This window comes from Odocoileus virginianus, chromosome 20 (genome assembly GCF_023699985.2).
Source record: "Odocoileus virginianus isolate 20LAN1187 ecotype Illinois chromosome 20, Ovbor_1.2, whole genome shotgun sequence".
Classification (NCBI taxonomy): domain Eukaryota; kingdom Metazoa; phylum Chordata; class Mammalia; order Artiodactyla; family Cervidae; genus Odocoileus; species Odocoileus virginianus.
Genome location: NC_069693.1, coordinates 5,391,274 through 5,414,298, shown reverse-complemented (window position 1 = coordinate 5,414,298; position 23,025 = coordinate 5,391,274). Strand labels below are relative to the sequence as shown.

Genomic DNA, 23,025 nt, shown 5'->3' with positions numbered 1-23,025 from the left:
CAGCCGGCAGGGGCTGGGGGTGGGGTGGGGGCGAGAGGGGAGGACGGCCTCGGGGGTCTGGTCTGGGATGGGGCCAGTGGGCTGTCCCAGGGGTGGGGAAGCTGGGAAAGATGGGGAGGGGTGGAAAGAGAGGCTGAGCTCAGCTTGACGCCCCAGAAGTGCTTGCGATGATTGGGGCGAGGGGACTGGGGGTCTCCCTGGGGGTGTGGGTGTGGCTCCCTCATGCGTGGCCCGCCCCGCCTCCCGCCTCAGACCGCCTCCGAAAGGAGGAGAAAAGCCGCCAGGAACTGGAGAAGCTGAAGCGGCGGCTGGACGTGGAGGGCTCGGAGCTGCAGGAGCAGATGGCGGAACAGCAGCAGCGGGCGGAGGAGCTGCGCGCCCAGCTGGGCCGCAAGGAGGAGGAGCTGCAGGCCGCCTTGGCCAGGTGCGGGGCGGGCCGGCGGGGCGCGCGGCACGAGGGCGCCACCTAGCGGCGGTGGAGGCGCCCGGCTGAGACCCGCTCACCCACAGAGCCTCAGTGTACCCTTCTGTAAGGTGGACACAGCCAGAGTTCCAGGCCCGCCTGGTTAAGGGAAAACTGAAAGCTGGCCCTGCGTGTCTAGTAACTTAACAGTTTCTTGCACTGAGGGCAGAAAATGCTTTTATTTTCTTCTCCCCACCCCCATCCCCCAGCTTCTCAAAGCCGAACAACTTAGAATCCGCTGTGATTATATAAGTGATCTGGCCGTCTTAGGTGTCATAATCATCATAATGTCAGTCATTCACAATTATTGAGCGCTTACTGTGTGCCAGATATGGCGTGCACTGTTTCAGATGCTTTTCACCCTTGTGACCTTAGGCGCCCTTGTGTATGGATGCAGCTGGAATTCAGAGCAGCTACAATGTTGGGGAAATGTGCATTGCAGAATCAATGGGACACAGGGTTGGTGGGGAGAGTTAAGAACGTGCACCCTCCAGCCTGACTGCTGAGTTCAAATCCCAGCTCCTCCCCTTTCTGGCCACATGACCTTACCCGAGTAACATCACCTCTCAAGTCTTAGTTTCTCCATCTGGAAAATGGGGGTGATTATAGAAGCTCTCCCAGGGTTAGTGTGATAGTTGCTCAGTCGTGTCTGACTCTTTGTGACCCTATGGACTGTAGCCCACCAGCCTCCTCTGTACATGGGATTTCCCAGGAAAGAATACTGGAGTGGGTTGACATTTCCTTCTCCAGGGGATCTTCCCGACCCGAGGATTGAAACCGAGTCTCCTGTGTTGCAGGCAGATTCTTTATCATCTGAGCCACCTGGGAAGCCCAGGGTTAGTGTGGGGGTTAAATAAGAAAGCGCTGAGGACATGCTTGGCACACCCTAAAGCCTCAACTGATGCTGTGGTGTGTCTGTTCCTACTTTCCATTATTACTGTTTTTTCCTTTTGCATTGAGGTGAAATTCGCATAGCAAAATTAACCATTTTAAAGCATACCACTGAGTGGTGTTTGGTAATTCACAATGCTGTGCAATCACTGCCATCACCTCAGAAAAAAGTCCCATTAAAAACTCACTCCCCATCTGCCCCCTCCCCTCAGCCCTTGGCTACCACCAGTGTGCTTTCTGGCCACCTAGATTTGCTGGTCCTTGCTACTTCTCATAAGTGGAATTGTGTAACGTGTAGCCTTTGGCACTTGTAATACTGTTTCCATTGCCATTCTCGTGGCAGCCCTGTGACGTGGGCAGTCATGCTCTCTCACAAACTGGGAGCCTGCAGTTCAGAGAGCTTGTCACTTGCCAGGGCAGGTGGCCAAGCAGCGGACACAAACTGTGGTCAGCATATTTCCCTGAGCCGTCTAACCTGCAGCCCACACTGCCCCTCCATTCGGCTCCTCTTTGCAAGAGCTCAATCCTGGAGGGGTCATGAGGAGGGGCTCAGGGGTCAGCCACCCACTGACCATGTGACCGGGGCAAGTACTTTCCCACTCTGTGCCCCAGTTTCCTGCGTGGGCATGAACATCACATGGGATGATAAGGCAAAGGGCTCTCAAGTGGAGGGAACTTAGTAAGTATCCTCGTGATACCAGTGGTGTCATCCCCATTTTACAGCTAGGGAAGTCGAGACTCTGAGTCCTAGAGGCATGTGTCCAAGGACAGAGCTGGGATTCGAATCTGGACCTGGCCGTGTCTCGTCCCTCCGCCCCCTGCCTGTCCCTCTGTGAACCCCCTTCGTCCTTGTCCACCCCCAGGGCAGAGGAAGAGGGTGGAGCCCGGGCCCAGCTACTCAAATCCCTGCGGGAGGCACAGGCTGGGCTGGCCGAGGCCCAGGAGGACCTGGAGGCCGAGCGTGCGGCCAGGGCCAAGGCGGAGAAGCAGCGCCGGGACCTGGGTGAGGAGCTGGAGGCACTGCGGGGCGAGCTGGAGGACACGCTGGACTCTACCAACGCGCAGCAGGAGCTCCGGTGAGGCTGGGCGGCTGGCAGCTGGCACCAGTTGAACACCTGTGGAGCCGGGTTGGGAAGAGAGGAAAAGGACATGGGTCCAAACTCTCCATCTGCACAGATGTTGAGTCATTCACCAGTTGTTTTCTGGGCACTGGCTCTGGACCAAGCTGGGGACATAAATGGATCAGACTCGGGCATTGCCCTCTGGAACTCCCAGTCTAGGAGTAGGCAGATTCAGGCAAAGACAGACCCGGTCCAGAGCTAAGTGAGCTTTAATGGAGTAGGACAGGCCATCGTGGATGATCAGAGAAGACCCCTGTATCACTCTGTGGGAGGGAGTTGAAGACGACTTCCTTGAGAAGGGGTGTTTTGAATAGGGTTTTGACAGATGCGTAGGAGCTCACTCTTAAAGCCACACTCCTCCTGCAGCATTACCACCCATACTCCTCGAGGAATATAGAATGAAGTCCCCACCCTTGGAGGGAAAGAAGAAGAGGAAGCACAGCCAGCTGGCGGGGACTGCCCTGAAGTCCCAGTCTTGCTCTGGTCTGAAATTCTATTCCCCATCCCCCTTCCCCAATAAAAGGTCCAAGAGAGAGCAGGAGGTGACGGAGTTGAAGAAGGCCCTGGAGGAGGAGACTCGCATTCACGAGGTGGCAGTGCAGGAGCTGCGGCAGCGCCATGGCCAGGCCCTGGGAGAGCTGGCGGAGCAGCTGGAGCAAGCCCGGAGGGTGGGTTGGGACGGGGCTGGGGTTTCTGGGGAGCCATGGGGTGGCAAAGTGGGATGCTGGGTGGGGGAGGTATTTCTGGCTGGTCCTAGGCCAGCCCCCTTCTCTCCTCAGGTATTCCTGTCTCTGATCCATCTTTTTTTAAAAAATAATTTTATTTATTTATTTATTTTTGGCCGTGCTGGATCTCGCTGCTGCTCAGGCTTTTCTCTAGTTCTGGTGAGTGGGGGCTGCTGTCTAGCTGCAGTGCTCGGGCCTCATTGCAGTGGTTCCTCTTGTCGCAGAGCAAGGCTCTAGAGCTTCCAGGCTTCAGTGGTTGTGGCTCCCAGGCTCTAAAGCACAGGCTTAATAGCTGTGGCCCCGGGGCTGAGTTGCTCTGTAGGCATGTGGGATCTTTCCGGACTGGGGATCGAACCCGTGTCTCCTGCATTGGCAGGTGAATTCTTTACCACTGAGCCACCAGGGAAGCCCCCCTGATCCATCTTTCATTCAGCGAACGTTCGCTGAATATGTGCTGTGTTCCCGGCAGGATATTGAGGGCCCCAAGTATGAACCAGACAACCAGTACCCACTTTTATTGTGGAGCTGATGTTTTAGCAGGAAAGGCAGAGTGTAAACAATCCAAACAGATTCATAGTACGTATCAGGGTTATAAGTGCTATGGGAAAATAATGAACAAAAAGGGCGATCAGAATGCTAATAGTGGGGTGAGAGGGGTATTTTGTGATTTGAAATAGAGAAGGCCATGGAGAGATTCTATGAAAAGGTGACTTATGAGTAAAAAACTGAAGGAAGGGACTTCCCAGGAGGCTCAGTGGTAAAGAATCTGCCTGCCAATGCAGGGGACATGGGTTCGATCCCTGGGCCGGGAAGATCCCACAGGCCTCGGGATAACTAAGCCCTTGCACCACAACTATTGAGCCTTTGCGCTAGAGCCCAGGAGCCAAAACTACTGAAGCTTGCATGCCCTAGAGCCCATGCTCCACAGGAGAAACCACGGCAATGTGAAGCCCATACATGGTACCTAGAGAGCAGCCCCTGCTCTCCACACCCTGAGAAAGCCCCCTCGAAGACACAAAGACCCAGCATGGCCAAAAATAAATAAATATGGTCACATCAAAAAAAAAAAAAAAACAACTGAAGGAAGTGAAGGGTGATCCCATCTTGGCATCCTGGGAAACATGTTCCGGGCAGAGGGAATAGTCAGTGCAAAGGCCCTGGGCAGGAATGTGCCTGGGTGTTTAAGGAATGGTGAGGGGTTCCGGAGGAAATAGTGTAAAGGACATGGGGCATGCCTGTGCCTGGCCTGGTAGAGAAAGGGAGTCATAAATCGCTCTCCCACCTCAGAGCAAAGGCACATGGGAGAAGACCCGCTTGACTCTGGAGGCTGAAGTGTCTGAGCTGCGGACGGAGCTTAGCAACCTGCAGACCGCGCGGCAGGAGGGTGAGCAGCGGAGGCGTCGCCTGGAGTCCCAGCTGCAGGAGGTGCAGGGCCGCGCGGGAGATGGGGAGCGGGCCCGAGCAGAGGCTGCGGAGAAGCTGCAGCGAGCCCAGGTGAGTGGGGCGCCCAGCTCAGCGGTGGTGTCTGCTGTGTGGCTTTGGGTGAGGTGCCTGCCTCCTCTGGGCTTTGGTTTGGTCCACATCAACCCTGCTGTCCATGCCAACTTTTTCAGCATTATCACACATTAACAGCTAGTATCTGGTGAGTGGTTGCCATACACCAAACATCCTGTGTATTTTCATTGAAGCCTCCCAACCCTCTGAAGGAAGTGCTAATATTGTTCCCATTTTACACACAGGGAAACTGAGGCCCAGGGAGGTGAAGCTGGTTGTCTAAGGTCCCTCAGAGCCAAAGCGTGAATCCAGGCAGGACTAACTGGATTGCAGCTCTTAACCCTGCCACAGCGCCCACCCTTCACCTTCTTATCTTCTGGTCGTAAATAATCCATGGTCTGATTAGAAAAACCCAGGGCGAACATTTGAACCTGTAGGTAGAAAATATCATAATGTGGTTGTTAGGAGAGATGTGGGTTTTTTATTTTTATTGTATTATGTTTTTAACTAAATGACCAATACCTGTCCATTGCTGAGAACACGAGGCCAGGAGCTGCATCCAGGGTCATTGTGGTGGCGGTTTGGGCACCAGGAGAACAGCTTTATTGAAATATAACTCACACGCTGTATAACTCACCCATTTAAAATCAAAGCAGTCCATCCTAAAGGGAATCAACCCTGAATATTCACTGGAAGGACCAATGCTGAAGCTGAAGCTCCAATACTTTGGCCACCTGACATGAAGAGCCGACTCTTAGAAAAGACCCTGAGGCTGGGAAAGATTGAGGGCAGGAGGAGAAGGGGGGCGACAGAGGATGAGACTGTTAGATAGCATCACTGATTAAATGGCCATGAGTTGGAGCAAACTCCAGGAGATAGTGAAGGACGAGGAAGCTTGGTGTGCTGCAGTCCGTGAGGTTGCAAAGAGCTGGACACCACGGAGCAATGGAACAACGAGTTTTAGTATATTCACAGAGGCGTACGTTTATCACCATAATCTAATTTTAGGACCTTTTCATCGCCCTGGGAAGAAATCTTCTACGAGAGTTAGGGTTAAGGTCCCCCAATCTCACCCCCTGCCCCAGCAATCACTAATCTACTTTCTGTCTCTTTAGATTTCCTATTCTGGACATTTCATAGAAATGGAATCATACAATACATGTCTTGTGTCTGACTTCACATAATGTTGTTCACCTAAAGCATAATGTTGTCAAGGTTCATCCATTTTGTAGCATCTCTCTGTACTTCATTATTTTTATGGCTGGATGACATTCCATTGCCTAGCGAGACCACATTTTGTTTATCCCGTCATCCATGGATGGACGTTTGGGTTGTTTCTACCTTTTGGCAGCTGTGAATACTGCTTCTGTGAACATCCATGTACAGGTTTTTGCATGGACTTGTTTTCACTTCTCCTGGATACAGACCCAGGAGCGGAATTGCTGGGCCCTGTGGAAACTCTGGTTTGACATCCTTGGTGGCTCAGATGGTAAAGAATCTGCCTGCAGTGCAGGGGACCAGGGTTCGATCCCTGGGTTGGGAAGATCCCCTGGAGAAGGGAATGGCAACCCACTCAAGTATTCTTGCCTGGATAATCCCATGGACAGAGGAGCCTGGTGGGCTATGGTGCATGGGGTCACAAAGAGTCAGACAGGACTGAACGACTAACACTTTCACTTTCACATGGAAACTCTGCATTTAACCATTTTAAGGAGCTGCTAGACTGATTATCGCGGCAGCCGCACCCTTTTATATCCCCACCAGCAGTGGGTAGTGGGGATCGGAGGCAGGGAAGCAGGGGGCTTGGCTGGCAGGAAGCTGCCATTATAAGACGCCCCTTCCCCACAGGCTGAACTCGAGAATGTGTCCGGAGCCCTGAGCGAGGCCGAGTCCAGAGCCATCAGGCTGAGCAAGGAGTTGACAAGCATGGAGGCCCAGCTCCACGATGCCCAGGTGACCCCAGCCCCCATCTCACCACCCGCTCCCCAACCCAGACCCCCACCCCCACCCTCCTGCGCACACTAAACATCATCCTCCCGTCCACCTTCAGGAGCTGCTGCAGGAGGAGACCAGGGCGAAGCTGGCCCTGGGGTCCCGGGCACGAGCCCTGGAGGCGGAGGCAGCCGGGCTGCGGGAGCAGCTGGACGAGGAAGCGACCGCCAGGGAGCGGGCGGGCCGCGAGCTGCAGGCCGCCCAGGCCCAGGTGAACAGCCCTGCAGGGAGATCCCCCACCCGGCTCCTCCTGGGGTCCCTGGCTTACAGGGTGACCCCACGGGCCAGTGTGTCGCAAGCCAGAACCCTGCAACCCAGGCTCCCCTCCTCTCTGTCCCCACAGCCCCAGCCCTGTGCAAACTTCATCCTCTGTCACCTGCATCCTCCTCTCAGCCTCCCTTCAAACCTCCCTGCCTCTAATCTCTCCCTTTCCGGCTCATCCTTCACGTGGTCTTTCTAAAGCCCGAGCGGATTCGGCCTTTTCCTTGGTCACACATCTCCCAGGGCTTCCCAGCTACCCGCCCTGGAAAAAACCCATGCCTCTCACCAGGTTGTCAGAGACCCTGCATTCTCTGGGCCTTCTTTCATCGTTAGCTGTATTCATCTCTTATCTCTCTTTCCTCACTTCATGTGGGAAAACGCTTTTCAGTGTTTAGGACTTAGCATCCGCCTCTCCTGTTCTGAGAAATTACTCACTACCCCTCTCTGAGCTCCCATAACCCTTCTTTCTCCTTTGTCCCCACTCCGGTCACCCTGACTGGCTAGAACTGGCAATGCCCATGAGCCCCCTCGCCAGACTGAAAGCTCCTTGAAGGTGCAACCCCATCAGAGTTAGATCTGGGTCCCCAGCCTAAGCCAACATAGTACCTGATGTATGGGATGCCTTGAGAAATGCCTGTTGAACGAATGAGTGATGAATGTATGCCTGTGAATATCCTTCTTTAACTGGAAAACTCCTATGCATACTTCAAGATCCATCACAAATGCTCCCTCCTCCAGGAAGTCTCTTGAATGTTCTGAATAGATTTTTGAACCTGTCTGGTGGACACCTGTGGCTTCCCTATTTCTACCTTAGCCTCTATCACCCTGGTTGTGACACTCAGTCTCCCCCATCAGACTGGGGATTCCCCAGGACAGAACCCACGTCTGATTCATCTTCTGGGTCCTGTGGGAACCATTTTAATGTCCTAGAGGAACTGGGGCTCCAAGAACTCACAACCTCATCCCTACTCTTCAGGCAGAAGTGCCCAACAGAGTGAATCATTTCCCTCTTTGGGCCTCAGTCTCTTCATCTGGGAAATGGGGCCCTACCAACTCACACCTGGGTCGCAGACACGGGTGCCACCCTCCCTCTCTCTCCTCCACCCCCAACCCCAGCTCTCAGAGTGGCGGCGGCGCCAGGAAGAGGAGGCAGGGGCCCTGGAGGCAGGGGAGGAGGCTCGGCGCCGGGCGGCCCGAGAGGCTGAGGCCCTGAACCAGCGCCTGGCAGAAAAGGCAGAAGTGGTGGAGCGGCTGGAGCGGGGCCGCCGGCGGCTGCAGCAGGAGCTGGACGATGCCACGGTGGATCTGGAGCAGCAGCGGCAGCTCGTGAGCGCGCTGGAGAAGAAGCAGCGCAAGTTTGACCAGGTGAGGCACCTTGGGTTAGCCACCTGGGGAGCTGGGATGCTCACCCCCGCTGCCCGTCACGGTCATTGTGAGCCATCAGTAACAGGTGATGTCACAGCTCAGCTGTGAATCTGCAAGGACCTTCGGGCAAGATGCCTCTTCCCTCTGAGCCCCTGTAGAATAGAATGCCCATCGATCCTGGCTTATGTCTCCTGCCCCCAAATAATTACTGCTGGTACCCACTGTTACTCCCAAAAGTGTCCTGCAGGTACACCAGAGGGTATACTTAGGAAGGCGAAATGAAATAACACATCTTGCTTCTGCTGCTGACTCACTGTGGGCCTCAGGCAAACTGTTTGTCCCATTTCAGCCTCAGTGTGCCCGTCTAGAAAATGGGGATAAGGGAATTCCCTGGCAGTCTGGTGATTAAGACTCTGTGCTCTCACTACTGTTGTTGTTGTTCAGCCACTAAGTCGTGTCTGACTCTTTGTGACCCCATGAACTGCATCGCTCCAGTTTGATCCCTGGTTGGGGAACTAAGATCCCGCAAGCTATACAGTACAGCCAAAGAAGAAAGAAGAAAGGAAAAATTGGAAGTGGGGATAATACTGAGCATCTGACAATGTAAGAATGGAATAAAGTTCTCAGATCCCCAGAGCATTAAGATCAGGCAACCCTGAGGTTCACATCCCAATTGGGGCCCTTTCTGGCTGTGTGGCTTGGGCAAATTGCACAATCTCTCTGCCTCATTTTCCTCATCTGGAAAATGGGAGAGTCCTTATTTTTGCCTTCATTTTTTAAAGCTGTTTTCACTGGCTGTTGAATTCCAGGTTTTATTCTTTCCTCACTGGGAAGAGATCATTCCATGTTCTGGGGCCTCCACTGTTTCAGATTAAAAGTTAGCAATCATATAAATCATGGTTTCCCTGTAGGTAATGTGATGTGGTTTTCTAGCTGGTTCAGACTTTTTTCTCTTTATCTTTGCTTTTTAGCAGTTTGACTATGAGATCAGCTGTGGGGTTTTGTATTTATTCTAATTCATTTTGCCAAGCTTCCAACAGGTTTCCGTTAGTGTTCTTAATCAGATGTGGAAATCTTCAGCCATTATTTTTTCAAATATTTTTCTGCCCCATTCTCTCTTTCTCCCCTCTTCTTCTCAAACTCCAAATACATATATGTTCATTTGTTTAATACTATTCCATAGATCATTGAAAAAATTTTAAAAGAAATAATTTGTGTTGTATATATATATATATATATATACACACACACACACATATATATACACACACACACACATATAAGGTTAAGCAGGAAATGGCAAGAGTAAACATTGACATCATAGCAATCAGTGAACTAAGATGGACTAGAATGGCTGAATTTAATTCAGATGACCGTTATATATACTACCATGGGCAAGAATCCCTTAGAAGAAATGGAGTAGCCCTCATAGTCAACAAAAGAGTCCGAAATGCAATATTTGGATGCAGTCTTAAAAACAACCGAATGATCTCCGTTCGTTTCCAAGGCAAACCATTCAACATCATAGTAATCCAAGTCTATGCCCCAACCGCTGGATGCTGAAGAAGCTGAAGTTGACCAGTTCTATGAAGACCTGTAAGGCCTTTTAGGACTAACAGCAACAACAACAGCAAAAAAGATGTCCTTTTCATCATAGGGGATTGGAATGCAAAAGCAGGAAGTTAAGAGACACGTGGAGTAACAGGCAAGTTTGGCCTTGGAGTACAAAATGAAGCTGGGCAAAGGCTAACAGAGTTTTGCCAAGAGACCAAACTGGTCATAGCAAACACCCTCTTCCAAAAATATAAGAGCTGACTCATCGGAAAAGACCCAGATGCTGAGAAAGATTGAGGGCAGGAAGAGAAGGGAATGACAGAGGATGAGATGGTTGGATACCATCACCAACTCAATGGATATGAGTTTGAGCAAACTCCAGGAGATGGTGAAGGACAGGGAAGCCTGGCGTGCTGCCATCCATGAGGTCACAAAGAGTTCGACATGACTTAGCCACTGAACAGCAACAAATATACATATAAATATATATATATATTTGCATGTCTTATAGGTTTTATTGTTTATCAATTGCTATGTCATAAAAAAACAGTGAAGGTTTGAAGTACATTTTAAATTTTTATGTATTTTTTTCCTACTATGACTACAAGAGGAAGAAAGAAAACCCTTTCTTCTCTTGGGTATATGAAGCGAGGGGCTGATCAGTTTGATCCATTTAAGGTTTTGCCTTTTTTTGGCTCTAAATTTCCTTTCATTTAATTTTTTTAAAACTTGAAGTGTAGTTTATTTACACTGTTGCATGAGTTTCAGTTGTACAGCAGAGTGATTCATATATTTATATATGATACATATATTCTTTTTCAGATTCTTTTACTTATAAGTTACTAGAAAATATTGAGTTTCCTGTGCTTTACAGCAGGTCCTTGTTAATTATCTGTTTTATATATAGTAGTGTATATCTGTTAATCCCAGATTCCAAATCTGTCCATCCCTCCTTTCCCCTTTGGTAACCACAAGTTTGTTAGTTTGTTTTCTATATCTGTGAGTCTGTTTCTGTTTTGTAAATAAATTCATTTAATTGCATCACTTTTTAAAGATTTCACCTAGAAGTGATATCATATGATACTTGTCTTTGTCTGGTTTACTTCACTTACTATGATAATTTCTAGGTCCATCCATGTTGCTCTAAATGCCATTATTTCATTCTTTTACATGGCTGAGTAATATTCCATTGTATATACAGACCACATCTTTTTTATCCACCCCTTCATCTGTGGACATTTAGGTTGCTTCCATGTCTTGGGTATTGTAAATAGTGCTGCAGTGAACACTGGGGTATATGTATCTTTTTGAATTAAAGTTTTCTCCAGCTCTATGCCCAGGAGTAGGAATGCTGCATCATATGGTAACTCTGGGGCTTCCCAGGTGGCACAAATGCTAAAGAACCTGCCTGCCAAAGCAGGAGACACTGAAGACTCAGGTTCCATCCCAGAGCCAGGAAGATTCCCTGGAGGAGGGCATGGCAACCCACTCCAGTATTCTTGCCTGGAGAATCCCGTGGACAGAGGAGCCTGGTGGGCTACAGTCCATGGGGTCACAAGGAGTCCCACAGGGCTGAAGGGACTCAGCACTCTGGCACATGGTAACTCTATTTTTAGTTTTTTAAGGAACCTCCTCACTATTCTGCAGAGTGGCTGCGCCAATTTACATTCCCATCAACAGAGTGATCTATCGAAGAGCGAGCTGGTCCCGGACCCAGTGGCAACTTTAATCCCTCTATCTCCCTCTGTGTCTCTGCCTCTGTCTGTCTGTCTGTCTCTCCGTCCTTGGCCCCTCTCTCTTCCCCGTCCCCTTGTACACTCCTTTCAGCTAACCTGTCTCCCCCACCCCATCTCCCTCACCCCGGAAGCTCCTGGCGGAGGAGAAGGCAGCGGTCCTGAGGGCGGTGGAGGAGCGGGAGCGGGCAGAGGCCGAGGGCCGCGAGCGCGAGGCCCGGACACTGTCGCTGACCCGGGCCCTGGAGGAGGAGCAGGAGGCGCGCGAAGAGCTCGAGCGGCAGAACCGCGCGCTGCGGGCTGAGCTGGAGGCGTTGCTGAGTAGCAAGGACGACGTCGGCAAGAGCGTGAGTGGCCCCGGGTCCCCGGGACGCGCGCGCGCACACACACACACACACACACACACACACGTGGGCGACCGTGCTCCCCCACCCCAGCCCAGCCCGTGACGCTGGGGCACATAAGCACATGTGTGTGAAGGGAACCGGCGTCGGAGAGTCCCCGTGTTCGCGTCCCAGACACACGTGTTCACGCACACACCCGGGAAGTGAGGAAAGCCAGGTATCAACAGGCAACGGCTCATGGGCCCAGCACACGGGGAGAATCTTCCAGCAAATATATATGTGCACATGCTGACCATGAGAGCTTCTTAGAAAACACCCATGTGCAGGTGTGTGTTCACGAAATGTGCGCGGACTCTCCCCCTAAACACACTTGCTCACGTGTACGCAGTGAGCAGGAGAGCCGCCCGTGCCGTGTGTAGGTGACTGTGGTCAAGAAGGAGCTAGGATGGACACGTCATCTCGCTGCCTCCCCCTCGTCTATCAAAGCTCCCCTCCCTTCTAGCCTAGCAGAGGGCTCCGGGCCTGGCCTCCTGCCTCCTCGGTGGTCCAGGGGCCCAGGGCTCACTCTCGTTCTGCCCACTCGCCTCCCAGGTGCATGAGCTGGAGCGAGCCCGCCGCGTGGCCGAACAGGCGGCCAGCGACCTGCGAACGCAGGTGACGGAGCTGGAGGACGAGCTGACGGCGGCCGAGGATGCCAAGCTGCGCCTGGAGGTGACCGTGCAGGCCCTGAAGGCGCAGCACGAGCGGGACCTGCAGGGCCGCGACGAGGCGGGCGAGGAGAGGCGGCGGCAGCTGGCCAAGCAGGTACAGGCAGGGTGCCGCGCAGCTCGGCGTGCCCGGAAGTCTCACCCACCCGCCTGCCACTCGGTTTCTACCCAAGTCCCGCCTACTAGCCAGCCACCCTGCTGTTCCCCAACCCGCTCACCCACCATGACCCGTGACCCACACGCACATCCTGTTGACCCATTCAGACACCCTCCATCCACTAACCGGTCCACCCAACCACCATCCCATCTACTGAGCCAACCGCCCAACTGCCCATACACACCCAACACTTCTACACAACCAACTCTGCATCCGACTTCTCCATCCACTCAATACCTGCTCCAATCAACCTCTTCTCTCCAGCCCAACCACCCCAGTATCTACCCACCTCCTCCACACCCCCAACCAACCCGTTTACCCATTTTTTACCTGCTCATTGACCAGCTTGTCTTCACCCCACTTCTGTGACCTTCCTCCCTTTTTCATTTATTTCTTCATCTGCTTCCTCATTCACTCCGTTCTTCTCTCTCTGCACATTCACTCATTCATTCTTCATTCAGTGGAGGAATTTCCTGTGGTCTGTGGGCAAGGCTTTTCACTCCGTGATGTGTGCTGAGCGTGGGAGGGGCAGGTTAGCCCTGAATATCAGAAAGAGCCCTGTGGGGACATGTGGGCAGCAGACTGGAGCGGGGGGACTGGAGTTGGGAAGCCCAGAGCAAGTGATGAAGAGATGATTCAAGGCCAGGATGGGGGCAGTATCTGAGCGCTTCTTTTGAAATCTCCCTTGGCCCCACTGACCCAGCCATGGGTCATGCATGATTTTGTCCTGAGGGCACCAGGAAGCCGGTCACAGGAGGGCCATGAGCAGTGTCAGCTGTGATTGTAGAAGGACCCTTCTAGAACCTTCAGGAATGGACTGGAGGGGAGTGGTGGGAGCAAAGAGGAGGCTGGGGCAAGCGGGAGGGATACGGCCTGAGCTAGGGCTGTGAAGTTGGAGAGGATGCTTGAGTTTGAGGTGGAGAGAGGCAAGGGGCAGGAGGAGTGGGGCTGGAGACCTGGGCAGGGGCTGGAGGGTAGACATCTATGCCACTGGCCTGTAAGGGGAGCCTGGGCCTCCTGTCCCCTGAACCCGCCCCTCCCGGCCTCCCCTCTCCCAGTTGAGGGACGCAGAGGTGGAGCGCGATGAGGAACGCAAGCAGCGTGCTCTGGCCGTAGCGGCCCGCAAGAAGCTGGAGGCCGAGCTAGAGGAGCTGAAGGCTCAGACCACGGCCGCCGGGCAGGGCAAGGAGGAGGCGGTGAAGCAGCTTCGCAAGATGCAGGTAAGGGGTGGGGCTGAAGCCGTGGAGAGGGGAGGCCCCGCCCTCGCTCCAGCTCCAAACAACGCTCGCACCCCGCCCTCTCGATCCCAGGAGCAGCACCCACGTTAGGCAACAGCTCTAGAAACATCCATGCCCCAAAGGCTCATTTGGTTCTTTTTATGTTTTTTAGTTCCTTTACTTAAATTGCTTAATGTTTGGGACTTCCTTGTGGTCCAGTGATTAAAGCTCTGCGCTTCCACTGTAGGAGGCACAGGATTGATCCCTGGTCAGGGAACTAAGACCCTACATGCTGCTGGATGGGGACATAAATAAATAGTGGTCAGGTAGTAAAGTGGCCAAAAGTGTAAACGCCAGGGTCAGGCAGCCTGGGTTCAGGTCGTGACTCTGCCACTCACCACCCTGAGTGCGTTGCTGAACCTTTCTGCACCTGTTTTTCTATCTGTAAACTGAGTAGGAAAATAGTCCCCACCAACTGGAGTTGTGAGAATTAAGGGTGTCAGTATGTGTACAGAATAGACTGGCCCTAAGTAAGTGATCGGTGTTTTCCATCACTTTTTTGTGGCGGAGCTGCTTGACTTGAGGATCTTAGTTCCCCCACCAGGGATCGAGCCTGTGCCCCCTGCAGTGGAAGCTCGGGAGTCTTAACTGGTGAACCGCCATGGAAGTCCCTCCCAACTCTATTGTTACTCCAGAGTCCACATAATTATCCCCACTTTACGCTTGCTTTAATTTTGATGTGCTTCTTTTTTTTTTTTGTTTTATTTATTTATTTATTTATTTATTATTTTTATTAGTTGGAGGCTAATTACTTTACATCATTACAGTAGTTTTTGTTATACATTGAAATGAATTAGCCATGGATTTACATGTATTCCCCATCCCAGTCCCCCCTCCCACCTCCCTCTCCACCCGATCCCTCTGGGTCTTCCCAGTGATGTGCTTCTTTTTTTAAAGAGGTGAGACCCAGAGACGGGTGGGGGAGGGGGGGAAGGGCGGGCGGGGACCGGCCCATGGTCACACAGCCAGCTGCTGGAAGCGGGCTGTAGAAGCCCAAGTCCTCAGGGCTCTGCTTGCTCACGGGGAGCCCCCACAGGGCTGACTGCGAGGGTAGCGGGGCTGGGGGGATTCTCTGTGAGGTAGGACCTGGCTGGGCCCGCTCACTCGCTCCGTTCCGCTCAGGCCCAGATGAAGGAGCTGTGGCGAGAGGTGGAGGAGACGCGCAGCTCAAGAGAGGAGATCTTTGCCCAGAACCGGGAGAGTGAGAAGCGCCTCAAGGGGCTAGAGGCGGAAGTGCTGCGGCTGCAGGAGGTGATGCCAGGGTGGGCGGGGCTCAGGAGGGTGCTGTTGCGGTGGGCGGGGCCAGGGTGGGCGGGGCCGGGATGCTCCAGAGCCGCGCTAGGGTCCTGAGCCAGAAAGCCACGAGGGCGGTGTGGGGATGGGCTATAGCGGGGAGAATAGAGACAGGGAGGCTGGAGAGGGACGATGAAGCCTGAGCCGGGACGCAGAAGAGGGAGCAGTCAGAGTGAAGGAGCAGGATGGACAGGGCTGTGGGTGGTAAGGGGGCAGAGGAGGGGAGGAGAGTGGGTCTGGCCCGATGACTGAGGTAAACTGGAGGAGGAACTGGTCTGAAAAGAGATGCTGGGCTCAGTGAGGAGAGCATGACGGTGAGGGAGCCTGGCGGGCGGGCAGCAAGAAATGGACACGGATCAGGGGCTGCGGAGATGGATATGGGAGACATCTGCCTATAGACTGAAGCTCATTCCAAGGTTATCCGGGGGGTAGTATGTTTAAGTGCAGTGAAAAAAAGATCAAGAGACTTGAGGCGTGAGGGGTAGGGAGGCCAGTGCTCAGCCAGCCTTCCATCACCACAACTGCCTATTCTGCTCGTTGCAGGAACTGGCCGCCTCTGACCGTGCCCGGCGGCAGGCCCAGCAGGAGAGGGATGAGATGGCAGATGAGGTGGCCAACGGCAGCCTAAGCAAGTGAGTGGCTCATGGTAATGTGGGGCAGGGCGCCCTCTTCTGGCCATCCTGCCCTCCCACCTCCCCCCCACCTTGCCCTGCCTGTTCTCCCTAGGGCTGCCATTCTAGATGAAAAGCGTCAGCTGGAGGGGCGCCTGGGGCAAATGGAAGAGGAGCTGGAGGAGGAGCAGAGCAATGCAGAGCTGCTCAATGACCGCTACCGAAAGCTTCTCCTGCAGGTAAGCACAGCTGGGTCACCCCCTGCCAGCCTGAGTCCCCACTGACCTGGGACCATAACACCTTCAGTCCTCTTTTTCAATCCACATAGGAAAAGGGAATATTTGAGTTGGGTTTTGAAGGTTGAATAGGAAGTTCTCTAGGTGGGGGAGGAATAGATGCATTCATTCTGTTGTATTTTTGAGGCTTCTTGAAGGCTGGATCCAGGGAGCATAATGCTGGTAATATAGGATTCATTCCAAGGCCTCTTCTCCTGGCTTATAAGTGGTGACTTATAGGTGGCCATCATCTCATCCTGCAATCACTGGGGTCAACTTTCTGTGCATGTGGGGGGAGCGAGAGAGAGCAAGCTATCTGATATCTCCTTATAAGGGCACTAATGCCATCATGGGGGCCCCATCCTCTTATCCTCATCTAGTCCTTATTACCTCCCAAAGGCCCCATTTCCAGATACACACTGGGGGTTAGGACTTCATATGAATTTGTGGGGCAACAAACATTCAGTCCATAATACACCAGTTCCCCAGGAAGCTAGCCTGGTGATCTCAAAAGCATTTAGAAGTCAACCTGGAAAGGGTCCCAACTGGCCCCAAATGGAGCAGCTTGAGCTTCAACCAGGGTCATAATTACAACTGACTTAAATCCATCAAATCTGTTTAAACCCTCAAGTACACAATGACATTTTTAAAAAATACTAATTAGTCACTGTATTAGCTGCCTGAGGTTGCTGCAACCAATTGCCACAAACTGGGTGGCTTAAAAAGACAGTAACTTATTCTCTCACAGTTCTGGAGGTCAGAGGTCAAAATCAAGGTGTCATCAGGTTCATTCTTTCTGAGGGAGCATCTCTTCCAGGCCTCTCTCCTGGTTGCTGGTTAGCAACCCTTGGCGCGTAGATCCATCAGCCCCGTCTCTGCCTCTGCCTCACATGGCCTTCCCTGTGTCTTCTTTGTGTGTCTGTTCCTCCTTCCTCCTTGCAAAGAAACCAGGCATATTGGATTTAGTGCGAGGCTTTTCAGTTGCCAAGTCACGTCTGATTCTGCGACACCATGGACTTGAGCCCACCAGCCTCTTCTGTCCAGGGGATTCTCTAGGCAAGAACACTGGAGTGGGTTGCCATTTCCACCTCCAGGGGATCTTCCCGACCCAGGGTCTAAACCTGCATCTCCTGCATTGGCAAGTGGGTTCTTTACCACTGAGCGACTAGGGAAGCCCATTGGATTTAGGGCCCACCCCAATCCAGTATGGGCATCCCAGGTGGCTCAGTGGTAAAGAACCTACTTGCCAATGCAGGAGACTCAGTAGACTCCTGGTGGGCTATAGTGCATGGGGTCACAAAGAGTCGGACACAGCTGAGCAACTAACACACTTAAGAAAGGATGGAGGAGGAAACTATAGATTAAAAGAGACTTAAAAACCAGGTACAGAAAAATTTTAATAGGCCGGATTCAACTATAGAATCTAGGGATGCATCTTTGAGTAATAAAGCTCAAAAGAAAAAAGAAAAGGCAAGGAAGTGATCACCCTAGGAGTCAGGAGGGGGGAGTTCCCTGGTGGTCCAGTGGTTAAAACTCTGCATTCCCAATGCAGGAGGCTCGGATTGAACCCCTGGTTTGGAAAATAAGATCCCACAAGCTGCACAGCACATCCAAAAACAGAAAAATGTCAGGATGACATGTTGTTTGGGCTGAAAGGAAGAGGTTGTTAGTAGAGTGGATACATGAAGTTCTATTTTTTGACCTGGGCAGGGGTGACAATGATGTTTGCCTTTTATTAACCTATACTGGAGTGGGTTGTCATTCCCTGGTCCAAGGGATCTTCCCAATGCAGGAATCAAACCTGGGTCTCCTGCATTGCAGGCAGATTCTTTACCATCTGAACCACCAGGGAAGCCCAACCTATTAAGCCATATAGTTGATCTGTTTTTTACTTTTTCTGTATCACGGTTTTATTTTCCAATAAAAGGTTAAAAAAATAGCATATGCTAATCACCACGTCGGTCTCTTCCTGTGAGGGTGAAATGAAGTAAAGTATGAATCAGACTACATCTGACTCATTTCCGTGTCCCCAGCATGGGACCTCACTCAGAGTACGAGATGAATAAATAAACAGGCACTATTATTAGGGGTGTGGTTATACATTAGCAATATAGTAACTCCTGTTAATTGAGCTGGCATTTCTCAAACCGATCCTGCATATCATTCTACCAAAACCACCTGAAGTGCTTGTTGAAAATGCGGACTCATGGACCTCATTCCAGACTTGCTGAATGAGAATCTCTGGAGGGTGGGATCGTATGGTCCTTTTCTTTTTTTTTTTTTCACAAGCTCTCTGGATGAGCCTGGTGCAAACAAAAATGTGATAACCCTTGGAATAGACTCATTCACAGTCAAAGATAGAATTGACAGCATTTAAACAAGCCTGTGATAGTCATCTGGACTTCTTTATTTATTGGGCTGAGTTGTACAGTATGTGGAACCTCAGTTACCCAATCAGGGATCAAACCTGAGCCCCCTGCGTTAGAAGCTCAGAGTCCTAATCACTGGACCACCAGTCTCCTCTTGTGGTCTTATTAAAATAGCAAAAACCTATCCAAAAGGTTAAAACCCAGAGCTTGCACTGCTGTTGGCTGATAAGCCAATCAAGGAAAAACACATTTATTGAGTGTTTAGTATGTGCCAGGCTCTGTGCCATGCACTTAACAAAGATCAACTCACTTAATTATGGGAGGTTCTGGCACTTACCTCCCACCTTCCCTCCGAGACTCCGCCATGACAGTCCTGCCTTCCCCACTGCTACAGGTAGAATCACTGACCACAGAACTGTCAGCTGAGCGAAGTTTCTCAGCTAAGGCAGAGAGCGGGCGGCAGCAGCTGGAACGGCAGGTCCAGGAGCTCCGGGAACGCCTGGGTGAGGAAGATGCTGGGGCCCGAGCCCGCCAGAAGATGATCATCGCTGCCCTTGAGTCTAAGTTGGCCCAGGCTGAGGAGCAGCTGGAGCAGGAGAGCAGGTAAGTGGGAAGGGAGGGCACAGCTGGAGGGCAACCCTCACGTTCTGGGCAATGAGACAAAGGGGAGCTGTGTTACAAGCACCTGGTTTAGAAACATCCAAAAGGCATCATAATATTAATGGTTGATGATTTCCTGTGTCATTTATGATGCTTTGTGCTGCAAGTAACTGCATTCCCACTGTATAATTTAAACAGTAACGTAGCAGTTAGCTATAGCTGCATAACAAGTGTTAGTCGCTCAGCCGTGTCCAACTCTTTGTGACCCCATGAGCTGTAGCCAGGCATCTCTGCCCATGGGATTCTCCAAGCAAGAATATTGGAGTGGGTTGCCATTTCCTTCTCCAGGGGATCTTCCCGACCCAGGGATCAAACCTTGGTCTCCTGTGTTGCAGGCAGATTCTCTACCATCTGAACCACCAAGAAAGCCCCATATGCAGGGAAGCTGCCCAACAAACCACCTTAAAATTTCAGTGACTTAAAACAGCAATCATTTATTATTGTTCATGAGTCTTTGGAATGGCTGGTAGGTTCTGCTGACCTGGGCTTGGTGAGCCTCACTCATGCATCTTTGCTCAGCTGAAAGTCAGCTAGATGGATTTGCTGATCTTGGCTGGGCTCTCACATGTCTACAGTCTTGCCTGGGACAGCTCGGCTAACTTGTCTCTGCTCTAGGCTGAACCAGGCTTGTTCATATGACAGAGTGAAGGTTCCAAGAGAGAAAGTTTCTTAGGGCCTAGACTTGGAACTGGTACAGTGTCACTTCTGCCACATCCTTTCACTAAAACAAGCCATGTGGCCAGCTCAGACATAACAGAATATCCAGTCATGGTTGTCAAGCACCACCCATTGCTGGGGGTCCCCATCACATGGACTTCACCCTGGTATGGTGGTCCATGCAGGAGAGAATGGATGAGCATCAGGATAGGGAAATTCAGGAGACAGGAGGTAAGGATGGTGCCAGGTGTCTGACCTGCAGATCTAGGTGGATCGTTGGGAACTGGGAGGAGGAGCAGGTTTGGGAGAAGGCATTGAGCCCAGTGCAGGGTGTACAGGGTCTAGGGGGCAGCCGAGGCTGAGGGCCGAACCAGGCTAGAGCTCAGGAGACAGATTTAGCGGACACCAGGCTGTTGATGGTTGTAGAAACCTAGGGCACAGCTGAGCGTGTCCAAAGAAAAGTGTGTGAGTGAGAAAGGAAGACAGCAGAGATGGTTAAGGATGGAGTTTTGGGCTCCCAGAGTGTTCTACAAACACAAAGAGCTTGAAAAGGAAATTGAGGGAAAGAAGAGAGGGAGAAAGAAAATTCCAGGCCAGGCAGAAGGGAGCTCAGGTGGGAGATGATAGGTCCTGAACTGGGGGCTGGGGCTGTGAGGCTAAGGAGGGGGCAGGGCAGAGTCGAGGGGGTAGTGGGACAAAGTTTGGGTACTGACAGGCCAGGGGTGGGGCAAAGGAGAGAAAATGGGTGAGGATGGTGCCTGGCGGTCTGATTTGGAGACTTGCAGTCAGTCGGTCAGTTCCCTGAGAGGAGGAGGGTTGGGAGCGGGGTGGAGGATACAGTTGAACATGAGAGACCTAGTAGGATGTGGAAAACTGGTGTAGACATGGAGACACACTTTTAGGAACATCAAGCACCTTAGCTGAAGTCAAGGATTAGATGCCCTGGTGGTAGCCTGGTACCCCCCAAGCCTCAGTAGACTGTGGGAGCCAGTCATGGGTGGGTGGGCAGAGGCCACTCCAAGAACAGGCAGCCACTGGACGAGGCTTGGCGGGGGTAGAACCCCAGGTGAGCAATTCTTTTGATTCTTCCCTTCGTGCCTCTCCTCAGGGAGCGCATCCTCTCTGGCAAGCTGGTGCGGAGGGCTGAGAAGAGGCTTAAAGAGGTGGTGCTCCAGGTGGAGGAGGAGCGGAGGGTGGCTGACCAGCTCCGGGACCAGGTGAGCAGCTGATGTCAAGGAGAAGCAGTGGGAGTGGGGGGACCACTGACCGAGAGGTAGCATCTCTAGAGGTAGTGAGCTCCCATCACAAGAGGTAATGTGTGGGTACTGGACTAAAACCGAGTGCAGACAACGTACTGGGGCTTGGTGCATCAGCGGAGAGCCTGAATTAGTGACTTTTTGTGATCTGTAAATTCTGGAATCTAGGAAAAGCCCTGGTGGGGAGCTGAGACAGCTAATGAGAGGGAAGAGGTTAAATCCTACTCAGAGGCTAGGCCACAGCTTAAATAATAAAATGGTTTTATTGAGAGCTTTCTTTAGCCAGTGCTAAAGACATAACATGTAGTAACACTTAATTCTAATCAGAACTCATGAGGTAGGTACTATTATTTTCCCTCTTATTCATGTCAGAAAACTGAAGTAACTTGATCACAATTATTTGTTTAGTAAGAGATGGAGCCAGAGTTCAACCTTCAGCACTTTGGCTGAGTATCTGTCCCCTTAATTATTTATTGATTAGTAAATGTATCCCACATACTGTGCTACCTACTTAAACAAAAAGACAGCATGCTTGCATTCTCTCCTTAGCTCCATTTTGCAGGTGAGAAAATGGAAACTTTAGAAGGGGGTATAATTTGCCCCAAATTCACACAGTTAATAAAGACAGTATGGATCAGGTCCTCCTAGGTCCTCTTGCCAGCCTCCACCCCAGGCTCAAATGTAATTCACTCTATTTGCTGTGCCCTTAAAAGCTCAGCTGTGTTTTATTCACCAATTATTTCACAAAACAATTGTTGAGCACCTGCTATGTGCCAGGCACTGTGCAAACCATTGGAGATATGGCTGTGAATGACACAGAGAATGTCCCTGCCCTCATGAAGTTCACATTTTCAACACAGGAAGAGGAAAACACTGTAAACCTATAAACAAGCAAAGATAATCATAGATTGTGAAAGGGGTTATGAAGAAAAAAGAATAAAGAGAGAGGGGGATACAGAGGACTGGAGAATCCTCCCTAGATTTGGAGGGAGGTGGTCCGGAAGACCTCTCTAAGGAAGTGACATTTGAATTGATACTGAAAGGTGAGAAAGAGCCAGGAAGAGGGAATAGCCGGTACAAAGACCCTGGGCTATGGAAATCAGCTCAGTGAGTCCCAAGCAAAAAAGCAGAGCAGAATAACTTGCAAGAAGAATGGGGTTGGGGGGTTGAGTGATAAACGAGGTTAGAGGAGTTGGTGGGAGGCAGATTATGTATGTCCTCTCCTTAGAGAGAGAGATGGCAGGGTCTGGGGGAGGGTCTCACTACAGATGGCCGGATCCATGCGATTATGGGAAGAAGACCCTGCAGGGGCCTGGAACGCCAGGCCCAGGTGCTGGGACCTTGTCCCAGCGGCACTGAAGAATCACAGGAGGACCTTGAACAGGGCAGGGGCAGGGGCACATCTGAGCACAGAGAGGCCCCTCTGAGGCCGAGTGGCGGGTGATTTCGCCTTTGAGCCTGACCTGGAGGCTGGTGAGAGGATCCAGCAGAGCAGAACAAAAGCATGAACAGAAGGCAGGGCGTGTGACAGTCAGGATGGAGGAGGGAGATGTGGGGCGCTCTGGGTGAGAGCCGCACCCAGAGACATGACCCAACGCCCCGACTCCCACACAAGCTGGAGAAGGGCAACCTTCGAGTGAAGCAGCTGAAGAGGCAGCTGGAGGAGGCCGAGGAGGAGGCTTCCCGGGCCCAGGCGGTCCGCAGGAGGCTGCAGCACGAGCTGGAGGATGTCACAGAGGCCTCCGAGTCCATGAACCGGGAGCTGAACACGCTGAGGAACCGGCTCCGGTGAGGCCACCCCGTGCACGCGCAGCCCCTCT

General features: G+C 51.9%; 1 protein-coding gene across 6 annotated transcripts in view; it reads left to right on the top strand.

Annotated features, from left to right (window-relative positions):
* The window catches only part of MYH14 (myosin heavy chain 14), a 76,478-nt gene that overhangs the window by 52,494 nt on the left and 959 nt on the right, over positions 1-23,025 (top strand). For all 6 annotated transcript variants that reach the window (XM_070450456.1, XM_070450453.1, XM_070450454.1 and 3 more), the window contains 16 exons: positions 253-424; positions 2,218-2,430; positions 2,999-3,143; positions 4,488-4,694; positions 6,543-6,647; positions 6,745-6,897; positions 8,064-8,312; positions 11,734-11,946; positions 12,535-12,747; positions 13,866-14,027; positions 15,207-15,335; positions 15,921-16,009; positions 16,104-16,227; positions 19,027-19,235; positions 21,058-21,166; positions 22,821-22,993. In XM_070450456.1, coding sequence (XP_070306557.1) covers positions 253-424; positions 2,218-2,430; positions 2,999-3,143; positions 4,488-4,694; positions 6,543-6,647; positions 6,745-6,897; positions 8,064-8,312; positions 11,734-11,946; positions 12,535-12,747; positions 13,866-14,027; positions 15,207-15,335; positions 15,921-16,009; positions 16,104-16,227; positions 19,027-19,235; positions 21,058-21,166; positions 22,821-22,993 — 2,665 coding nt within the window. The remainder of the gene's footprint in view (positions 1-252; positions 425-2,217; positions 2,431-2,998; positions 3,144-4,487; positions 4,695-6,542; positions 6,648-6,744; positions 6,898-8,063; positions 8,313-11,733; positions 11,947-12,534; positions 12,748-13,865; positions 14,028-15,206; positions 15,336-15,920; positions 16,010-16,103; positions 16,228-19,026; positions 19,236-21,057; positions 21,167-22,820; positions 22,994-23,025) is intronic.